Source organism: Grus americana, chromosome 3 (genome assembly GCF_028858705.1).
Source record: "Grus americana isolate bGruAme1 chromosome 3, bGruAme1.mat, whole genome shotgun sequence".
NCBI lineage: Eukaryota > Metazoa > Chordata > Aves > Gruiformes > Gruidae > Grus > Grus americana.
In genome coordinates, this window is record NC_072854.1 from 97626845 (window position 1) to 97648148 (window position 21304).

Genomic DNA, 21304 nt, shown 5'->3' on the forward strand with positions numbered 1-21304 from the left:
ATTATAGGAATAAAAATCTACTTGATACTTCCCCATATCTAAAGAAACCCAGAGCTACATTTCCAGTGCTTAAAGACTGATTTTTTTTTAGTATAGAAAGGAAAAAAAAGTTCTTTGAACAATTTCACAGCAATTAGATAGAAAGCATGCACTTAATACAGAATGAAAACCCAGTGGAAATACCTGATTTTATTCTGCTGTGACTGAAATTAAGCCTATGTATTGGTCTAGGATATATAAGGGAAAGACTGTAGAACAATAGTATTAAAATATGTGGTGGCCTTCCCTTGAGATAAAAATATTAAGAGAATCTGTAACAGGTAGTACAGCAAATATAAAGGATTAAGTTACCAGGTTTAGAAGGTATATATGGAGGACTCCAAGAGAAGGAGAAAGCATAAAATGATTAACAGCGTTGAGAGTATGAAATCCATCCTTAGGAACAACTGTTCTGCCAGAAACTGATATCAAACAATGCTGTTCATCCCTGTTTATAAAAAATTCTGTGGCAGATCCAAGAACAAAAGGCCCTCATCCATACCTATAAATTGTTTTAAACAATACCACACATTCCTAATTTATAGCCTGTTACCAGCATGGACACTGAAAATGGTAATAAATTTCTTAATATTTTTGAGCTTATCAGTAAATGTGTGCTGAAGACCATCTGACATATTCTTAGTGTCTCAAAAAGCCTTTGAATACATCTCTCAGAAGAGGATGACTAAAGCTGTTAAGTACTGAAGTATATAGAATTGCTGCTGATCAAAAAATAGCAAAGAAACAGAACAATCCAGTTTTCTCAGTAACAGAGAGGCCCATCTTAGTTTAAAAGCTTCATATTGTGTATGTAATTTATAAATATTTACATTTTCATACATTATGCATATTATGTGTGTACACACACATATATATAGAAATACACACACATTTCTAAATGTCTGTGTATGTACATATATATATGAGATACATTATCAAGAAATGAGGGCTAGGTAGCAAACTAACAAGACTTTCAGATGATACTAAGTTATCAGGTCAACTAAGTATGGAGAGGACTGTGGGAGCCTTCAGAGAGCCTTAAAAAAGTTGGTGGACAGGCAACACAGTGGCAAATAAAATTAAACTTTGATTAATGCAAAATAATGCTCTTTGAGGGCATATTCCTCTTTCCCATATTTACATTTTATGATTTTTAAATTAACTATATCCACTTGGAGAGGAACCTGGTGATAGTGTGGCTGAAATAAGGTTTTGGATCACTGTAGTCAAATGTAGTAATTTAAAAAAAATCTGATCAGAATTCTGATTCCTAGCTGAGCATTTGCTAGAAAAAGCAGATGCAAACTGACATTCACCTATACCTTAACAGTACAAGGACCACCTTTGCTATAAAGAAGTAAAATAAAAGATCTGACATAAATCCAGTCAAATCTTACTACTTGTTAATAAATAACAGAGATACCCATTCACTCAGAAAAACCCAGTTGTGGTTTGTCTGCATGTCTTCTTAATAAAAAATAAATTATTGCTTGTCTAACGCATTCATGTACAGTCACTCTGATGTCAGTTCATACTAACTGCAATCTTTGTGATTTCACAGAATATTTCAATTATGTGGATGCACAAATTAATAGGGAATAGAAAGAAGTATGCCATATATAGAGAAGGTTTTAAAAGCTTTGTACATTTACCTTGCAGTTTAGATTGTACTGTTTTCATCTCTTTGGTTTGCTTTTGGTTGATCAAGCGAAGGTTCTGATTTTCCACCTCTAACTAAAAGCATATAAATGTAATCTCATCAACTTTTTAAAGTTATTACATTATTTAGATTTTCTCTGAATTTCTGCCTATCTAAGGATAAAGCTAGTTCAAATGGTAAGCTCCTCTCTGTTACTTCTCTTAATGCCAGTCTAGGCATTTGTTTATTCCGAACAATGAAATTCCCTGCAATGATTATTTGCTCAACTTCTGTTAAAATCATTCCCCCAACCAAGCAAACCCAAGACTGCTTTAAAAAGCCTTAATAACTAAGAAAAAAGAAATCTGCATTGGCATTTTTACATAAGAGCAGAGGGCTAGAATTACAAACTTTTGTGCCACTTGGCAAACCCAAGAGTAATCAGAGGAATTAGAGGGAATGATGGTGCTAATGCCTCCTACCATCCCACAGCAAAGATTAAAAAATAGGTACCAAAAAACTAAATGCAGAGAAGGTGACTTCTTGCAGGAAGAAAAAAAACCCCACAACTCATTGCTGTAGCCCACTACCAGGAGGTGAAAGATGTTGGTTCAAACTCCTGCTCTGAATTAGGCAAAGAGAAGATTTAAACCTGAATATCCCATACGACAGAGAGGGGAGTCATCAGTTCCACATCCCATTGGGTGACACCTGGACACCTCTGTGAAACAAGCTTGAGACTCTCCATGTTTCAAACTAAGTAAATAGTTTGGGTCATATTTGATTTTGTCCAAACTTTTTCAAGATAATTTCAGCTAAACTTAATTGCATTTTTATGAAATGATTTCAAAAACTCCTCTTGCAGACTAATAGTAAATGTTACTTCTAGTTTCCTACTTTAAAAATAATAATTTAATTGTTTTTCAACTGGACTGCGTATAATTTCCACTTAATGACAACAGAGTAGGATTTTAACTTTTATGGGCAACTTTAAATTTTATACACACGAGGAAAAAGCACAGCTGCACACCAAAACTGGCAACCTTAGGCAGGGCAAAGACATGGCTACCTCACCACAGCAGAGAAACAAGGTAGACAGCTGGTCTCTTTTGGGAATAGAGCTGGTGCCCCTGAAACTATTCATGACTAAGAGTACTGTGGGCATTGAAAAATAAAAAAATGATCAAGTCCTTTTTTTCTGCCAGGCCCAAGCAGACTTGGTCAGCTTTCTGGGGATTATTCACACTTCAGGCATCTGCTTGACCAAGCTCACTTTGCCAGCTAATCTCTCACAATAAGTGGAGATAAGTAGACCTTCTCTCTCCACAATGAGGACCCAGACATACCAGTTGACCGAATCAGACATCAGAAGTTAATTGACACGGATACTCTGCCCTCTGGGCTGTTGTTTTCATTTTTCCACTTTCAAGCAAGTAACTTACACCAACCAATGAAACAGGGAAGCTTTTTTTTTCTTTTTTTACTATGGCAGAAAGCTCTTGAACAGCCAAAAAAACCTAAGGGATATCCAGTCACACCATTATATTTTTTGTATGGTAAGTACTGTAGCAAGAGTTATACCTCATGGAGCTTGACTGTCACCCATTCTTTTATTTTAGCTGCTTTTTCTTCTATGATTTTTGCTTCTTGCAGTCTTATTTGCTTCTGGAAAAAAAATTGACGTAAGCATATTTTTCACTGAGTATTATAGTCTGTCTGAGTAGTAAATTCAGACACAAATCCTAAGACTGCTTGAAGTAATTCAGTCTCCTGGGCAATACATGGTGGTTTAAAAAAAAAAAAAAAAGATGAATAAGCCCTTCATAGATGCTGCAGTTCCTCCTTCCTCTAAGAAAAATGAAAGCTCTTCAGAGGAGACAGTGAAGAGGAAGAACATCTTTCCTCTCTTAAAAGTTAGATGTTCTTTCAAAGGAAGCCAGAGTATAATTTGCAAGTGAATATACCTTATTCAAATGATACACTTCCAGTGGGAACCTCTTTAATCAAACAACAGAAATAATGCTAAACTTTTCTGTCCTCTATTGATCTTAATTTTTATTTTCCATTTGTATAATTAAGAATGGAATTGATGCTCATCTTTTGTAGCACCATTATTTCTAACCTGTTCTTCAAGTTGTTGCTCCAATTTTTGTATTCTGTCATTTTTATCTTGTATCAGGATCTCCAGATCTTGACATCTCTTATACAACCTGGTTTCTGATTCGCTTGTTTGAACATTAGCTGCTTTTAATTTTTCTTCCATGACCTGCACCTATTTGGAAAGTCAAACATGAGACTAGGAAACATAATACTCCAAGTTAAAGGTAGTAATTTAATCACAAAATGGACTTAAAATTGCCCCCCCCCCAAGATTCAAGATAACCCTTCAAAGTTCTGAAGCCTATTTGAGAAGAAATTCCACAGTTCATTATGTCTCCCCACGCATCTAATACCAACACGACTGGCAAAACACTGATAGACCTTATACAGATTTTGTTAGTATCAGTGTGAGGCTTCTAGGTTTGCAACACACAAGCTGTTAGAAACACCAATATGAGAAGAATGCCATTTCTGTATAGAGAGCTGTTGTTAGCCTTAATAAACAATGTTTTAATAAATAAACAATTGCACAGTGTAAAAAACCCCAACAAATTATCAGAAGCATTCTGAAAAATGGCTAAAAAGTACTTGGCTTGTAGTCAGGAATGTTTTCTAAGTCCAAGTTAGTGCATGAACATTTTTATTCTTATAATTTTTAGTTTCTATCTGTCTCAGAGTAAGATACGAAGGATTTTTAGGGAATACCAGAGATATGTTCATAAAATGTCTGCAGTAGCTATATCTGCCATTTGGAATCGAAAGGCAAATTTGGTTAAATATTTAGCCATGATCTCATTCTTTAGATTGCGTAACTTCTACAAGAACAAAACAACACAGAATAATCCTATCTGGAGACTGTATTGGATAGCCTTGTTTTATTTTCTTACAGATTTTCTAAAATAGGTCACTGTTTCCTCTCCCTTTTGTTTCCATATGCATCATATATCAAAGACTCATGATGCATCAATGATGAAGCTCATTACATGTATGTATTTTTGATTAGTGCTGTTAGCTTTAACTTTATTGAACTGAATAGTGAGCAGAGAAAGGTGTTAAACATCTCTGGTAAGACAAATAAATAGATGTAAAAAGAAACTGTCTTCTCCCTTTTGAGCAATGCTTATGAAACATAGCAATTTTCTGAATTTTCCTTCGTGACAGCAACATGCACATAGCTAGTGGAGATATTTTTCAATTTATATATGTACCTGCTGAAAAGCTCTCTCTGCTTGACGATCAGCATCTATAACTTGTTTCTCAAGCTGCTGCATCTGTAGATACATAAAAACATATAGTAAAATGTCCATGCGTTCTGCCTGTTGCCAGAAATAACCACAGTGAAACGTATTTTCATGCTCTGTTTTGAAACAAGAAAAGACAGGTTGTGGTCAGGAGCATAAAATAAATAAAAGGATAAACAGTGTGTCAGACTGGGAAGGTCATTCATCATTATGACCACATTAAAACATTGTTAAGAATCTTCTACAGAAAAAAAAGATAATACAACTTTTCTTCATAGTATAATTTTGTGGCTGCTATATAGCATACTGCTTTTTTTCCTTGCTACCAAGAGTAGAAGTTCCTTTGACAATAGCCCTGAAACTCTCCTCATGCAGGCTCACAGTTGTAGAAAGTGGTAAGCTCCTTCATGTCCTTCCAAAACTGTCAAGAGTAAAGGGCACTTGGCACGTTATACAATTTGGCCACTAATTCCTCTGCAGTTGACAAATTTAGGTTTTGGGAAGAATTGTACCCTGAAGCCTCTCCCAGACTCTTCTACTCTGTGTGTGAAAGGAGGAGGTATGCAGCAGAAGAGGCATGGTGGACTCAAGTGCTCCACGGAAAAAAATGTGAAAAGCCACAGTAGAAATGGATGAGGACAGAGACCAGCACAATTCAGAGGAGTACAGGACACTCTTGAGCAGTGAGAGACCCTGATCTGTTACTTTATACTGATACCTAATAAATCATAGGCTCAACCTTTGCCCCGGGCCTTGGAAAACCCTGCATTTTACATGATTTATTTTGAAGGCTTTTCCAACAATGTGAAACAGAAGAGGCCAGAAACAAATACTTTGTTTACATTTTGTTACATTTTGTTAAGAGCCCTCTAGTCTGATTTTGGTGAACAACAAAATTATGACATCTTCAAAAAGTAAACAGTGGTTTGAAATAACACTAGAAAGTACATAAGGTATTCCATGACTTAAGGACTTACTGGTTCTCAGGAAATACCTAGCTAAGACATCAGCTCATCTGAAGAGGATGAAACATCAAATAATTAACACTGGGATACTCAGTATTCAGTTTCAAAATTGTTCATAGAGAATATGATACAAATAATGCAAATGAAAACCATTTATCCCTTCTCCAGTTTACTGCTTAGTTTTAAAATAATCAGTTTCATTCTGCCCTGTTTGTACTTGATTTCTGGCATCTTTCAGTTTCTTTTTCACTCTCTGTCTCTTTTTTTCTCTTCCCAATTATGTTGTCAATCACATGAAACAGTTGCATGTACTTTTAGCACCTCATCCAGACAAGGACACAGAGTCATCATTTTCTATCAATCAGAAAATGAAAATGGAGAAAATGAGTTTTCGCTAACCTAAAGAAAGCTGCAACTGACCTTCCAGAACTTTCTCATACAATACAAAAACCTAAGTCTACATCCTAGTACCAGAACACACCACTGAAACAAAAGCAACAAACGTTTCACAATACCCACGGTTATGGTCGGGTCCCCAATGAGTTGTTTTGCAAGAGCACTTCTAAGGAAATGATCGTCCCAGTCATTCCTGTACTAACAGTCTGGACACACGGACAGGGAGAGGAGCCTTCTTTGTTCTTCTCTGGTCACATGTACTTAATTTCATATTTATATGACTTCATGTTGAGATTTTGAGTTTAATTTTTAGAATTTTTGAATTCTAAAGTTACTTTGCATCCATCTTTTTGGTTTTACGTTCAAATAGAAGTTTGATTTACAAGGCTTTAATATTGTTTTTTGGGTATTTCATTTTTAGTAAGTTGGGGATTCAGAAATCGAGGTTATTTCTGAATATATGGTCAGCTAACATTCCACTGTAGTAAAAGCACTATGCTAAACCAAGTGCAGCTATTTTATCAATAACGAACATTTTTAATACTCTATAATATTTTGACAGAAAACCCCTTCAGATGTTTATGTGAAATTCACTGTTGATGAGTAGCAAGTTGTTCATCAATTTTCACAGTCAAACAATTTTTAAATACACGATTGCCACAGCAGTAATTGGCAATTTATTTATGTCCTGTAAGTAAAATTCAGTTCAGCTCTAAGGTTGTATCAGAAACCTGGCAGATTTAACAGATGGAAATAAAACCTGAAAACGTTGCTTGCCAGGTCCACTCAGCTCCCCAGTGCAGCTCAACTAGCACTGACTCGGGTTAAACCTGGAAACAACTAGTCTCTCTAGTACCATCTAATGATCACTGAACCACTGTACAAGCACTTAGCAGTGGTGCTGCTGTTCTACACAACAATTTGAGTTCTGCATAATGCAGTGCACTGAAGACCGAAGTTCCTTCCATGTTTCTGCACTGAAACTGCACAATGCACCTCCTGCTAGGAATATATACTGTTGCACAGGACCAGGAACATAATACGTTCCTGTAGACTACTGGGACAAAGAATATAATTTGAATAAAGCTGTTGCTAAGAAGAATGTAAAGCTAGGATCCGAAGGAGCTGAGAGAATAAACACCAAGAAAAATAGCATTCAGAGATTAAAAATGGAAGAACAAGGTTTATTTTTGCTTCTTTAAAGAGTTGACTATTTCAAGAAGGTATGATAAGAAGCTTTGCGTGATCTCACAATACGGATACGTCAGTCAGCTTCCTGGCAACAACTAAATGTGAGATTTTTATTTGGAAAATTTCTAAAGGGTCTTCAATTTATTTTAGGAGGCTCCTGTTAAAAAAAATAGCAATCTATAATATCCAGCAAGAATGGAATACCATAGTTACCAAACATGGGCACTTCTATTACAGTTAAATTGGCCAGCATTTCAGTAATTTGATGCTACACAGCAATTACTAAGCAAGTCCTGGGTTTCCCTTTATTTGGAGTTTATATAGGTTTGTTTTGCAGTGTCTATTGTAACAATAATGAAACTTTAAAAATATATTTCTCCCTATTTGCATAAATAATCTCTAACCAATCCACAAAATCGTTTTGCATGAAAAATGAGATTTACATCTATACTCTGACTACTTTGCTACTCTATAGGCCTGTGAAGTTAAAGAGAAAAAATTATTGCTTTAGGATACTCTGAAGGTTATCAAACTTGTGCCAAAGATTGGAACTAGTTCCAAGGGAAGGATTTCTCTTCACAAAGAAAACCTAACCTTAAACCTTCTTCTTAAGTTAGTAAGAGGTTTCATAACAATAATCACGGCATTAATGAGAGAGAGAGAGAGAGAGAGAGAGAGAGAGAGGAGAGAAGGAAGGTGAAAATACGTGACTTGACTAATAGTTAATTGTTTAAATAAAAAGTCATGCTTTGAATTCCTCAAGAATAAAATGCAGTGGTAAATTCTGTTTACCCAGTAACTATGAAGACGATTTCAGACCATGGATAAATAGCTTAAAATACTCAAATTATAGAAAAAAAAAAAAGGTAAATGATACCTAAACTTAACCTCATGATGGAAGTGGCAGGTAACTATAGCCATATCCACATCTGGAGGCAAAGGTCAGTGCGCTTTACAGATGCAAAAGAATGAACTCTTACCTATGGCTGCAACTTGAATATTGATGACCAGTTCTGACTTTATACAGAAAATGATTTGAAAACCAGAAAATGTTCAATTAGACCTCTGTCCCACCAGATTCTTTCTATATACATCTGTGCAAATCACCAGTATCACTGGAATTAAATTATACATATCAGTTGTTGGACTAGATATTTCTTGAATGAACTATAGTCTGTAAAGTATCAACAGACATAAAGTTGGCTTCCCAGAAAAAACATGGAGGGCCAGCATGTCTTTGATAAAGTTTGGCACCTAAAGTATATTTAAGTTTAATTTTCAGTCGTGTCTTGAATGAGATAACTTGAAATAATGCCTCAGTTCAACAAACCTCTTGCAAAGAATATTCTTGTCATGCACATCTATGATTGGTGCAGGCTCTTTCCAAAATTCATTAAGGATGCAGAGGTGTCCCATCATAATCTATACTGGTTTAGATTTTACAATCTTCAATAGAAAGAATAAACGTTTTAGGCCCGTGAACAAAAAATATACACATACTGACTAAAGAACAGTATCAACATAGGTACAGAAGAATAGACTGCTACTTTAACCTGCACTTTCTCCTTCTAAGTGTAAAAATCCTCTTATAATTTTCAGAAAATGTGGTAGTGCACACCGCATCAATTATCAGAATTACGGACAATGGTATTTATTGTTAGAAACAGATTTGTTTTTAAACTTCGTAAGGAAATAACCACTCTACATCTGACACCCATCGAATGGAGCTATTTTTGTTCAAACAATGAAGAGAGAAATGCCGCATGTGAATAAATACTGAATGCTTTGAAGAAACATGGCAGCAATGAAAACAAAGAGGTGTACTGCCTTGGAGGTCTGGACATTGAAGCACAACACACAGTCACTGGAAAGTTTTTAAAATACAAAAGCAAATCATATAGCGATTGTTTTTCAAAGGTTACCTGGAAGTTTCTTGACTGTATGCAGAAATGTTCAACATATATTTTGTGCAAGTAAAGAAATTTTCATTTTTTTAAACCGTGTATTGCATGAAATCTTCAAAGGGTATAAACTCAAAAGTCATCAGTCACAGATTTAAAAAATACTCCTTTTGTATGCATATATGTGTATACATACATGTGTATACATACTTTCATTTATATGCATATATATACAGATCATTGCTCCTGTAATGCACATTAGAGAGAAATTACAGCACTAAATTGATAATTTTTCCTGATATTTCACATAGTTAATTAATAATTCTAAAGGAAATCTTTTAAGAATAAAAATTGTTGGAATTCTTTTTTGAGATCTGAAAATCTATGTTATTTATAGGAACAAACCCCTCATTTTTTATCCAAGTCAATTTTCAACATAATAACTTGTCCCATTCACATTTAAAATTTACATTATTATGCATAATACACTATCTCCTCATTTTTAATATTATAAACAACATATTTAGATCACAGAGACTTTCTGGAAATCTTTTTGAAATAAACACAGGAAAAAATATGAACACTAATGAACGAAAAGCATCACTTCTCTGTAAGCCTTTCAAAACATGCTGATAATAGGTTAGTTTTCCAAAATGAAAAATGAGTTAAAATCTAATGTTTCTGAAGCAGAAATGCAGCCTGTCTACTGATTAAGCACAGAACTTCCAGTGACTTGAGAATGGTATGTTTAGAGTCTGCTTTTTTCATTGCACTTTGATTTTTCAATTCTTCCTCATCTGAAAAAAAAAGGCCCAAACCATCTGTGGTTGAAAAATAATGTTCCACGTAAAAAGAAAAGTAGTAAATCTGTCCATTTTTAGATTTAGTGAACTATCAGTCCTCACACCACATAGGACTTATCAAAACCAAAGAAACATGGGGATATGGTTGCTTCTATAAATAAGCAAATAGGAGAAGCAAGTGAGGGACAAACACACCTACAACTGTCTTTCAAAGGTGCAAGCAGATATAAACAGGTGATTAATAAATACAGGCTGGAAACTGGAAGACCCTCATTTTCCACATTGACTAAAAAAAGATTTTGGAACTGCCTTCTAATAGAAGCTATAAACAGAAAAGATCTGACTTTTTATGTGGTGCTTGATAAGTTTATAAATGGTTTGAAGAATATGCCTGCCAGCTATTCCAGAACACTGTATGAGACCAAAATTTCCCCTTTTGGTTCTATATTCCTATGTTTAAACCCCACTATTTCAAGAAATCTCTGCATTTCCTTAAGAAAAGAACCAGTACTACTTAAAAGCAAGTCCTCTGTTTGTCAGTGGTTTTGATGACCACCAGTTTTCACGTTTTAAAATACGCTATGTCCAATCTATACATGTATAAAGCCTTGCATACATTTGTTAGTTAAAAGTAATGGTGAAACTGTTTTAGAAGCCTGAGTTACTCTTTTTACAAAAAGGTCTCTCTTCTGGTGGTTCAGCTTAGGAAAACACAGTCACGTTCCTCCTACGTCTGTAACTCATTTGTTAAAAAGCTGACAGGGTATGTTCCATCCATATTTTCAAACGTTACTCCTTCTGTCTTGACACTGATTTCTCTTCTACGTATTCAGTATCTTCCATAAAGACAGTGCTAAATCTTTATAAACTACAACAAATGTTAAAATATGACACGACCAATTAAGCCACATAGACAAAACACCTAAACAATAGCAACGTAAAATGAAGAGACTAATATTTCACAGGAAAAATAAACAAGAAGATAATTTGTGAAGAAGGAATTAGCACATGCTCTGGGTAACATATACTTTGTTCTTTACTGGATGATTTTTTTATCCCAAAGGCAACACAATTTCTTAGAAAGACTTACCTTTTTTAGAACAGCTTTGCATTTTAACTAATTAATAGAAATCCATCTTGTCTCGTAAATCTAGGAAGTGATACTTCAGACCTATCTATATTTATAAAATCAAATATGCCTCAGTAAAAAATGAAATTGAATACTTTGGCTTTTCTCTAGAACAAGATGAAACCTATAAAAATATTTCTCCAAGGCGTGGATTTAGTCATCAAAATTAAGAACTGCTTTCCTTAACCTGATCATCTTTTTATCATAGATACTCCCCTACAAAAGGGCTAATGCTAAAGGCTAAGTCTTAATGGGGCTCAAATGTTCCTTAGGCTACTCACAGATCAAGAATGGTGAATTTTCTTCACTACTTTACTGGTTCACAGGATATGAAATTTTATGGTTTGTCATTATTTCTGACATGAAAAAAAATATTTAGATGAAAGAATTAGTTATTTGGCTTAAATCCCAAAAGCTACAGCCTTATTCTTCCTTCAAATCCCACCTGAATGCCCACCTAGGTTATGACCACTGCACAACTCATCCTAGTGCTCACAACCCAGCAGCTTGCAAGCTGTCACTTTTCAGTGCACTCCCATGTTTTCCTTCTCCCATCTTCTCCATTTTTAATACCAATTAAAAGGTAAAAGTCTACAATTCTTCTCATGAATAAAGCAGCGTCAACTATTCCTCTGCAAATCTGCCATCTAACCAATTCCTCCTCTTTGTTTTATCTCCTTCTGTGTTCGGACTGTTCACCACAGGGATTCTCTCTTTTCTCTGCCTCAGTCGTCGTCACATATATGGCATGTGAAAGCAGTTTGGGTCTGTGACACCAGCTTTACACACACACACGCACACGCATACACATATATGCACTCCTCCTGCTTCTTCTGAAGATGGCTAGTAGTTCTACAGAATCACAATCCTGTCCCCTTCTAACTACAGCAACTTCTGGCACTGCTCTCCTAGTTAGGCAAAAGGCACTGCTTAATTTAACTCTCCTTTTTAGCTCCTCAGCTAAACTACACTTTGCACAAAAGCTTTTCCTTAGAACAAACTGAAACTTCAAAATTTATCAGTCTCCATCTGCTTGGTTTCCAAAATGATCAGGCTCGAAATTTTTATCAGTCTCCATGACATGAGACCAGTTTTACCACTGAGTTATATTTTCCTTCTTTGAAGTTCTTTTCAATATTTAAACATGATTTTAAGAATAATTACTTAGCTCAAAAGGTTTTGCCAGTGCTTGTTAAATGTGTGAAAAGTATGTATGAAAAAACAATCTTTCACCATTTCAGATGAGTTCACTATAGTAAAATTAATGATTTCTTCTGGAAATTATATAAATTAATAATATGGAACAGAAAAGCCTGGGGAAGGAACTCTTTCAGAATTAGTAGTCTAGGACAGCTGCCAGTAAATACACAAACTCAAAAAAGTTAAATTCAGCAGTGGGATGTGGGGATGTAGTGTACCAAAGGTCAAATGAGCAGCATGTAATGTTGGCTGAGTAACTGTGCTTTTCCCAACGTCAGTCATAGGACTTTCCTAAGCCTGGTAAAACACTAGGAACGTTCACTCTTCCTGGCCATCTTCTTTTCCAACTCAGATTTCGTCTTGATAGTTAAGTTGCAGAGACACAACCAAATACAAATTATGTAGACTGCCTCTCCAGCACAAGCAGACGTTATCATAACATTCAAAATCTTGACAGAAGTGAAGATACTGTTTAGTGTGATGGAAGAATGTACCAAAGCACTTCAGCAGGCAAGGAAAAAGAAGTCTCCCATAGTACTTAAAATTAAAAGAGAAATGTAGCAAGAACTGGTTGTTCATCTGTATTAAAAGGCAGCTGCCTGCTTTGTTTTCTTTTGATCATTGTACTGCGATTGTGGAAATTCTGCTACTCCTGTCTTGCTGAATTGTGAGTTCTGATTAGAGCCACAACATGAACATCTGAAACAGGAGGCTTTTTTTTCATGCCACTGCCTGAGAGGTGATGGCTTAACAATCAAAAGTATCGGTCACTACCAAAGTTTAAAACTTCACTGAAACTGAATTTAGTCATGAACTTAAAGTGCATAGGACAGCTAGGAAACACAGATGGTAACGGAGCAGGAGACAGATGTAAGGCAGCATAATGCAGTTTGAAGACATGACAACAGATATTTAAAGCCTGAATATACTCTCTGAGGGAATGAAAATTAAATGCATAATTTCTAAGTGCAAGAAGGGTTCCCTCCATGAAAAATTGAGAAAAAAAATCTTGTAGCTCTGACAAGTGAAATGCTAAACAAATATTAGATTAGCTAAGGATCTTCACAGGTGCCTGACCACTATCACAGCTTCCCCCAACTTCCCCATCTCAGGTTGCCTGGAATAGAATGGACACCCTCGTCTCCGAACCACCAGTGGGAAGATATTCATGCTGTGGCCTGACAGCAAGGGTTGTGCTCTTTCATGCCATTACCCAGCCTGGTCTGTACAAGAACAGCTAATTTATTGCTTCCTGAGTTCTCTTTTTTCTTTTTTTCCTAATAAAAATGTAGGTTTAAGATGTACCAAATCAGTGAAACAAAAAAGAAAAAAACCCCTCTGTTATAAAAAGGCATGGATAAACTTTTAGACAAGGGATGAAAACAGAGTTATAGGGGAAAAGGTATAGGTATTAAAAAGGAGTAAACAAACCTAAGATTCTAACCATATAAACTTTTATTCTCTTTAACTCTCCTTGCTTTCTCCTGTTTGCATCTTTCTAATTGCATCTGAATTATTTTCCATGACACAAAGTTTTTAAAAGCAACTGAAATACTGAAAAATAACCTTCATTTGAATAATTTTGGTACTGCGGTATTTTGCTGCCTTTTACTTTACCCTTCATAATCCTTTGAATGCAAATGGAAATACTCATTATGTTTTTTTACAATTTTCATATTGGCAATCACTGCACGTGTTATGGACTTTTCCTCTGAAAACATTCATCTTTAAATTGTCATGCCACAGATAACAAAACACACTGCATCTGCTTCATTTTGAAATGTCAAATAACATACCATAAATATGCCTGTGAATTGAATAAAAATACAGTGGGACGTGGATTTAGCTGTTGGTTTGTAAGACAAAGTAAGGAATGTGTTATGCTTTGGAGTATATTGGAAATAGTACTTGGCCTAAAAATCAGTTATTCAATTTTCATAATCTGTACAGAAAGTATAAATATTATTGCATTTGTCATGTACACACTCGGTTGCCAGCTGAGCATGTACACAGAGAATATCCAAATGGAAGATTAAAAGCAAACAAATCAATACATATATGAAAATAATCCTCTCTCTTAATCCTTTTTATTTGTTGAAAATCATTCAAAGCATAAAATAATGACCCTCAGCACTGAAGGAAACAAACTTGGAGATGTTTATGTGAATGTTGAGTATTACAGGACAGCCCATAATACAACATTTGGGATAGTGCCATATTTGGTCCTTACGGGGTCTGATGAAAAAGAAATTCAGTGCAGGCTGCCCAAGAGGAAATTTAACACAGCTATGTAGTTCTTCTACTAAAATGATTTTACTGAGAAGAAAAACATTAACTTCATACCTGATGCTGCACATATATTTTAGGTGAAAAATGTACTTTCTATGAAAAGAATGAGGGCCACCAAATTTTGCCTATGACAGGAAACGCTTGGTAGGACCTGAACTTGCAGTAGAATACTGTAATCTTTTATTCAGTGAAGGTTTTTTTAGTAAGCTCTTCATATGCATAAGACTCTTGCTGCATAAAAATAAAGGCTTCTACTTAAAACTCAGTTCCACAGCCATCCTAAATTTGGTGTACTAGGGATACTTTCGACATCATTCCTTAAATTCCTGTAAAGACCTCTCCCACTTACAGCAGCAGCTTCTGCTTAAAACTCCAACAAGGTCTCTTTCTTTGCATGTTAAGGTTTATAAATATAGACTCTTTACTTGGCAAAATGAAAACCAAATGAAAAACCCAAACACATAAACAACAGTGAATGGATTAGTTTTCTGAAAACATTGTATATTCCTTTGCTCCTCTCTCTTCTTCCCCCCAAGTTCACTACAAAATTAAAGTTCTGGCAGCCATACTGCTGAAACACAGTTATAATGCAAATTTCTCAAACACCTCAACCACTGAGGTTCAAGGATAAGTATTTGCTGGACTTTGAAAACCCAGCAAATTGTTTGGGTTTTTTTTAAATTAGAACACTTCTATTAGAAGAATATACTGAAGACTTCCTATGTTGATCATTCATTTATTTGCAGGGACACTATTAAATGAAATAACTTTGCAAAGATATTTAATTTCCAGTGTGTAAGAAAAGTGTCTCAATTAATCCACTGCTCTAATATATTTGCAGAAGCACATAGGTCACAAACACAAATATTGACAAAGGATAGATTCAAGCAACCCCTTATTAGAAGCTGGTTTTAGACTAAGTTATAGAACAAATATAAGGGGGGAAACCCCATGGCAGTTTCTGACAAGTCATGCGCATAGTGTAATGGGATTTAAACTCCTTTTTGTGATTCACTGTCTTGAAGACATACCTCTCAAATACATGGCAGAGGAGGAAGGCTGGAGAATTACCACCGATTCATTTCTCTTACCTTCTTGTAGAGACCACCTGTTCTGTCACAGTATCGCACTCGCTCTGTTTTCTACAACAATTACAGAGTTTAATACCCATGAGGGTTTTACATCTGTCATGCCATAGTACTGTGATTTCTGTTGCTATTTTGAAGTAGAACACTGTCTGGTGCTATTGTTCCATGTTTTAGTACACATTTCATAGCATAAAGATGATTGTAAACAAAACCACAAATAAAGGCCTATGCTAATCAAAGTAAGAGTGAGAATTCATTCTCTAACAGATAACAAATCTAGAAAGTACCTATAAATGCTGACATCAGCTGTATTCTCCTCTTGTCATTAGTAACAAGATGCCCATCAAGTACTGGCCGATCAGGTCTTCATTATTCACTTTGTTATTTTTCAAATGTATTTTTGAGTATATTCCACGCAGTTTAATTTCAAACTAGTGTGAAAGTATCTTTCCTTTTACAAATAATTTAAAAAATAAAAATATGTTGAAAATAACCACTGGATTGTTACAAATGAAACCAAAATGCAAATAAATACAGCTAAGACTTTAGTGCCCATTTTGAAAATTGTTGGGTTTGAATTCTGCAAGATCGATAAATTTGGAGATTAATATGGTCTAATTTTGTTGAATCTTTGATGCATGTCCCAACTGAATTCCAGGTTATGAATGAAAGATTCATATTAAAAAGTCAAAGTGACAAAGTGAAGAGAAGGATCATTTTTCATGAAGGCTGCTAATGCTCTGCTCTGGAGAGTAATATATCAAATTATCCCAACTGAATACGTGTTGGACCCGTGGTCTTCAATAGAAAAATATTTCTCCCATTTTTACTGCCTGTAAACACTTTGCTTTTTCTAAAATTTCTGAGAAAGCTAAGACAAACTAAACTAAGAGGGCAGTAACATGACAAGTTCTTAAGAATTTTTTATCTACTTTGGAGACATGTTTCTCACAGATAAGAGAGAATAAATAATTTTCCTTTGAATGCTTTGTTTCAGGCACAGTGCTGAAGATTTCTGATTTTATCCCTCTTATTTTTTTTTAAATGCCGATTTCTGAAATTATATGATTATGCATACATTTCTATTAATTTAAGAGGTTATTTCTAGCAGTTAAGAGCCTGTAAATGCAAACTGTAAAGGAACAAAGTGAAAAGTCAAATAGAAAGCATTCAAAGTTCTAAAATCTTTTTTCTGAACTCAGATAGTTTTGTGAAGTACTGTTTCATGAATCTCAACTTCTTGGTTGCCAAAACTATAATCAGCAGCAGCTGCATAAAACATGGTAGTTATGGCTGCTGGAAAGTCCCTAGAAATTGTGTCCAGTGTTTAGCCACTTGACTTCCATCCTGAAATGTAGTGATCCAAATGGGGTGGAGAGACAGAAGAGATCTATGACATCTAACAGCCCTTACTGTGCAAGCATCCAATAATGCTAACTGGAATGAAGGACATAAGTAGGTTTCCTTTTTTTAAAATTTTTAAATGAAATTTCAAAGGATGGCATTTGTACAGCTGGTTATTCTTTCAAAACCCAATATTCTGCAATACCTCTTCAATGAGAGTTTGGCATACAGAAAAATTGCAGGATTGGGTAAACAAATAAAGGAGTTTTCAACTACACTGCTTTCTAACAGCAGTATTTTTAGTCAGGCCAAAGCAGAGCTATTTGGAGTACTAACTATAAAAATAAAATTTCCAGCGGAACTCAGTATTATTACACAATGATTTTACATTGCTGTAAATGTTCATGTTCACTTTAATAAAAAAGATTCTGTTTTTCCATTATTCCATTTTTTTTCCATCTAAAATTGAGGTTTTGTACCTCCATAGAAGAGGGCATCAATAGGTAAAATTAATAGTAACAAATTGCCAAATTATATTCAGTCAAGGACTGGATGATATAGTTGAACCAACTCTAAGTCTGATGTCTGTAGTAAGCAAATTAGGGGAAACTGGAAGAGCAGAATTAGGGGGCATGTGGAGAAGTATCATAGACAAGGAAGAGTCAAAGTGGCCCTTAGAAAGATGAGCGTTGGCTCACAAAGCTATCGAAGTTCTTTGAGGGGATCACCAAGGCTACAGATAGGGGAGATCTGGTTTATATAATTAGTTGGATTTTGGGAAGTGTTTAAAAGAAACAGCCACAGGGTAAGAGGGCACCTCCCTCCATGAATTAAAAAACTGGCTCAATAAAAATAGTAGGTTATTGATTACTTCACTCAGTGACCAGCAGCTATCAGCGGAGATCTGCAGAGATTTGTTCAGGGCGCATGCTGTTCCATGTAGACATTTGGTAATGGGCACTGGGCAGTCAAGTAACAAAGTTTTTTTTATGGCATTTCATTATTCAGAATAATAGAAGCTTTCTGACAAGAAAGATTTACAAGAAGGTTCTTACAAGATTTAGTGACCAGTCAACAAAATAACAAATGACACATAACACAGAAATCTAAAGGACTTTGAATAAGATCCTGGAATTAAGATAGGTATCTCAGTGAAAACATACTCGATGGTTAATTTAGCTGTCAAAGAAAACAAAATGTTAAGCATAATTAGGAAAGGAACGGAGCACGTAACTTCGTACATCATCTACTGTTCTTCATAAATACAAAAATATATGTTTCTTCCTGCTTCAATATTATTTAGCTCTTGTCTCCACCAAAATATAGTAAAATGGGAATGATTCAGAGAGGGCTAAATGTGGATGCTACCTAAATGTATTTATGGCTTCAAAGGGAGAATGGATAAATTCTCACAAAAGAGAAGCAGTAACATAAATGTATAAAAGTATCATGACTCTATAATACTATAAAGGGGGAGCAATTTATGGAAAATTTAGCTCTATGAAGAATAGAGTAGTTTTGACATAATACCTTTTTAACTAGAAATTCATTGAAGTGAATATTCATGATGACATAGTTCCAACGATTCTCTAAAATGTTTTGTCCCTTGTTCTGATTGCCTTGTTCTGTGAAAATATTAGCAGGTAAATACAAAGGGGTTTTTTACATTTCAGATATGGGCTCAATTACGGTTGACTGTTGGGATACACATATTTGAACATGCCAAGTGAAATGTTTCTCTACTGCAAAATAAAGTATATATTTAAACAATATTCTTCAGATTAAATTATATAATACTTTTCAACTTCCTGGGTCCCTAGGCTCAGATGACGAGCCATAGTTGGAGATGTCTTATTATAGGAAAAACAAGTCTGGTAAATTATATGATTCAGTAAGGGATACTGAAGAAAATAATACTTCTGGATTTTCTCCCCAGTGATTTCTGTGTCTTAAATCAGATCTTAAATACTTAGGAAAATGTGTTACATATTAACTTCAACATTGTAAAAGTGATTACTGGATACATATTTTTCGCTGCAGGAGATTTGCCAGTGTGTTCTTATTTGAAAATTAACATTTCTTACTGGCAAATTTGAGGTGTGAAATTCTTTCACAGCACTAAACATACCTGTTTTCCACATATTTGTTTTAAAATGCCTTTTTTTTCCCCTCCTGAAAAAATCCCAGTACTTGTAATCTCAAACCATGACATGTGATCAGCCCCTATCATCAAATAAAACCATTTATACCGCATTAAAATTCATACCACGAGACCTACCTTTTCTGCTAACAATTCTCTGATCTTGCTTGCCTGGAGACGAAATTTCATTAACTGTGACTCCAGCGTTAAACATCTTTCCTTCCAGTTTACAGTACCTTCTGGCTCTGAAAGTTCAGCCATATTTATGCTGGAAAAAGGAAGGGAAAAAATTCCCACATCAAACTGAGTCTGTATTTGATGTCTGACATTTTTTTAAATATATATACTAACCTATTTTATATAAATCTCAAGAATGCCCCCAGATTTTGTACATGTACAGCTTCATAAAACTTAGTAAAACTACATTAGTCTCCAAAGGCCCTTATCATGAACAGGAGATTTCTGAAATCCGTGTTGATAATATTTAGGTTTACCATAATTTAATTTCTTCAATTATTTGGGGGCTGCAATATGTTTTCCTTGATAAGCAGAGACACATCACCCATTTTAATCTCCAATTACTGTATATATCCTTTCTTACATAGAAGAGGCTTATAGACAACTGAGCTTTTGCTAAGGAAGTACCTTTATATAGGTCTAACTACCTGTGAGTTAGTAGCACATTTGGTTTTGTGCAAGTTTAATGTTTGGCTGATGACTCTCTTAAAAAAGTGTTTTAAAATTCTTATGCTTAATCAAATTGCCTTGAAAATGTAATATCCTTAATGAGATCCAAAGGAGAATTTATGGTCCCAAATGTAAAGGGACGTAAAGGTCCCTAATGGGTCCACCACATGAAAAATAATGCCTTTACATTAGCTGTTGCAGATCTCGGAACATCCTGGTTCATGCATGTTTTGGGTTCAAATCTGTGCTTTTATCTACATTTAACCGCTCATGCCTTCTGGAAATTAAGCCCAGTGCCCTTTTGGACAAGCACTGCTGGAAAAATTATTCAGGATGAGAGCTGGCTTATCATGGTTGGAGTCTGAGAAGCCAAGAAAATCATCTGTGTGTAAGCAGAAGGACTGGGGTCTGTTGGATTCCAAGTATTTGTAGACAGCTTAATAGAGAGTAGGTGGATGGCTGAACGTTACCGTTCTGTCCAAGAAGCTCCCTTGTGAGCAAAGGCCCTGGCCTTTGCAGGGCTCAGAACACCTAGGTTTGGCTTTGAAAATAAAGCTTGAATTCCCCACAAGTATTCAATTTATCTTCGAAGTAACAAACAGCCATAAAAACACTATGCAGTGGAAGGCAGCTGAAAGATCACAGCAAACAAAAAATTACCAGTCATAAGGTTATGCTGCATGTTGGTCACCTTTGTCATGGACAATGAGGCACTGACAAAGAAAGGCAAGTACCCACTACTTTCAGCGTGATGGAAGAGCCCAGCACAAGAAAATCATGCATAACACAGAGGTCCATACTACAACTCCTGACCCAGTTAGTATGGACTAATAAGCGATGTCTTTGAGAGTCCCCCTCTGAAGGACTGCTCCAGTCCTGGGATCAAGTGATCCCCTTCCTCCCACTGTTGGAGGAGGCAGCCCCAGTTCCCCTCTATTCCCAAGCTCACATCAGCTGGAGGGGAAGGACCTATGGATTTATCTTTTCCACTGTTTCTGACACCAGGAAGAAAAAAGGAAAAGGCAAAGCATTGCAAGAGAAATCAAAGTCATGAGTAGGATTCCAAAAAGTCCTTAACTTTTCTTCGATTACATTGAGTAATATGTTTTAGTTCTCTCTTGAATTTTCAGTGTCTCAGATTATTCTCAAGTT

At 35.4% G+C, this 21304-nt stretch overlaps 1 protein-coding gene across 9 annotated transcripts in view; it reads right to left on the reverse strand.

Annotated features, from left to right (window-relative positions):
* The window catches only part of PLEKHH2 (pleckstrin homology, MyTH4 and FERM domain containing H2), a 58620-nt gene that overhangs the window by 33936 nt on the left and 3380 nt on the right, over positions 1–21304 (reverse strand). For 7 of the 9 annotated variants that reach the window (XM_054819737.1, XM_054819739.1, XM_054819736.1 and 4 more), the window contains 5 exons: positions 19604–19733; positions 4987–5049; positions 3801–3950; positions 3260–3343; positions 1692–1773 (listed from right to left, as the gene is read on the reverse strand). In XM_054819737.1, coding sequence (XP_054675712.1) covers positions 1692–1773; positions 3260–3343; positions 3801–3950; positions 4987–5049; positions 19604–19733 — 509 coding nt within the window. Of the gene's footprint in view, positions 1–1691; positions 1774–3259; positions 3344–3800; positions 3951–4986; positions 5050–16268; positions 16553–19603; positions 19734–21304 lie in introns of those variants that run through there. The other 2 variants (XM_054819745.1, XM_054819738.1) reach the window with 2 other exon arrangements.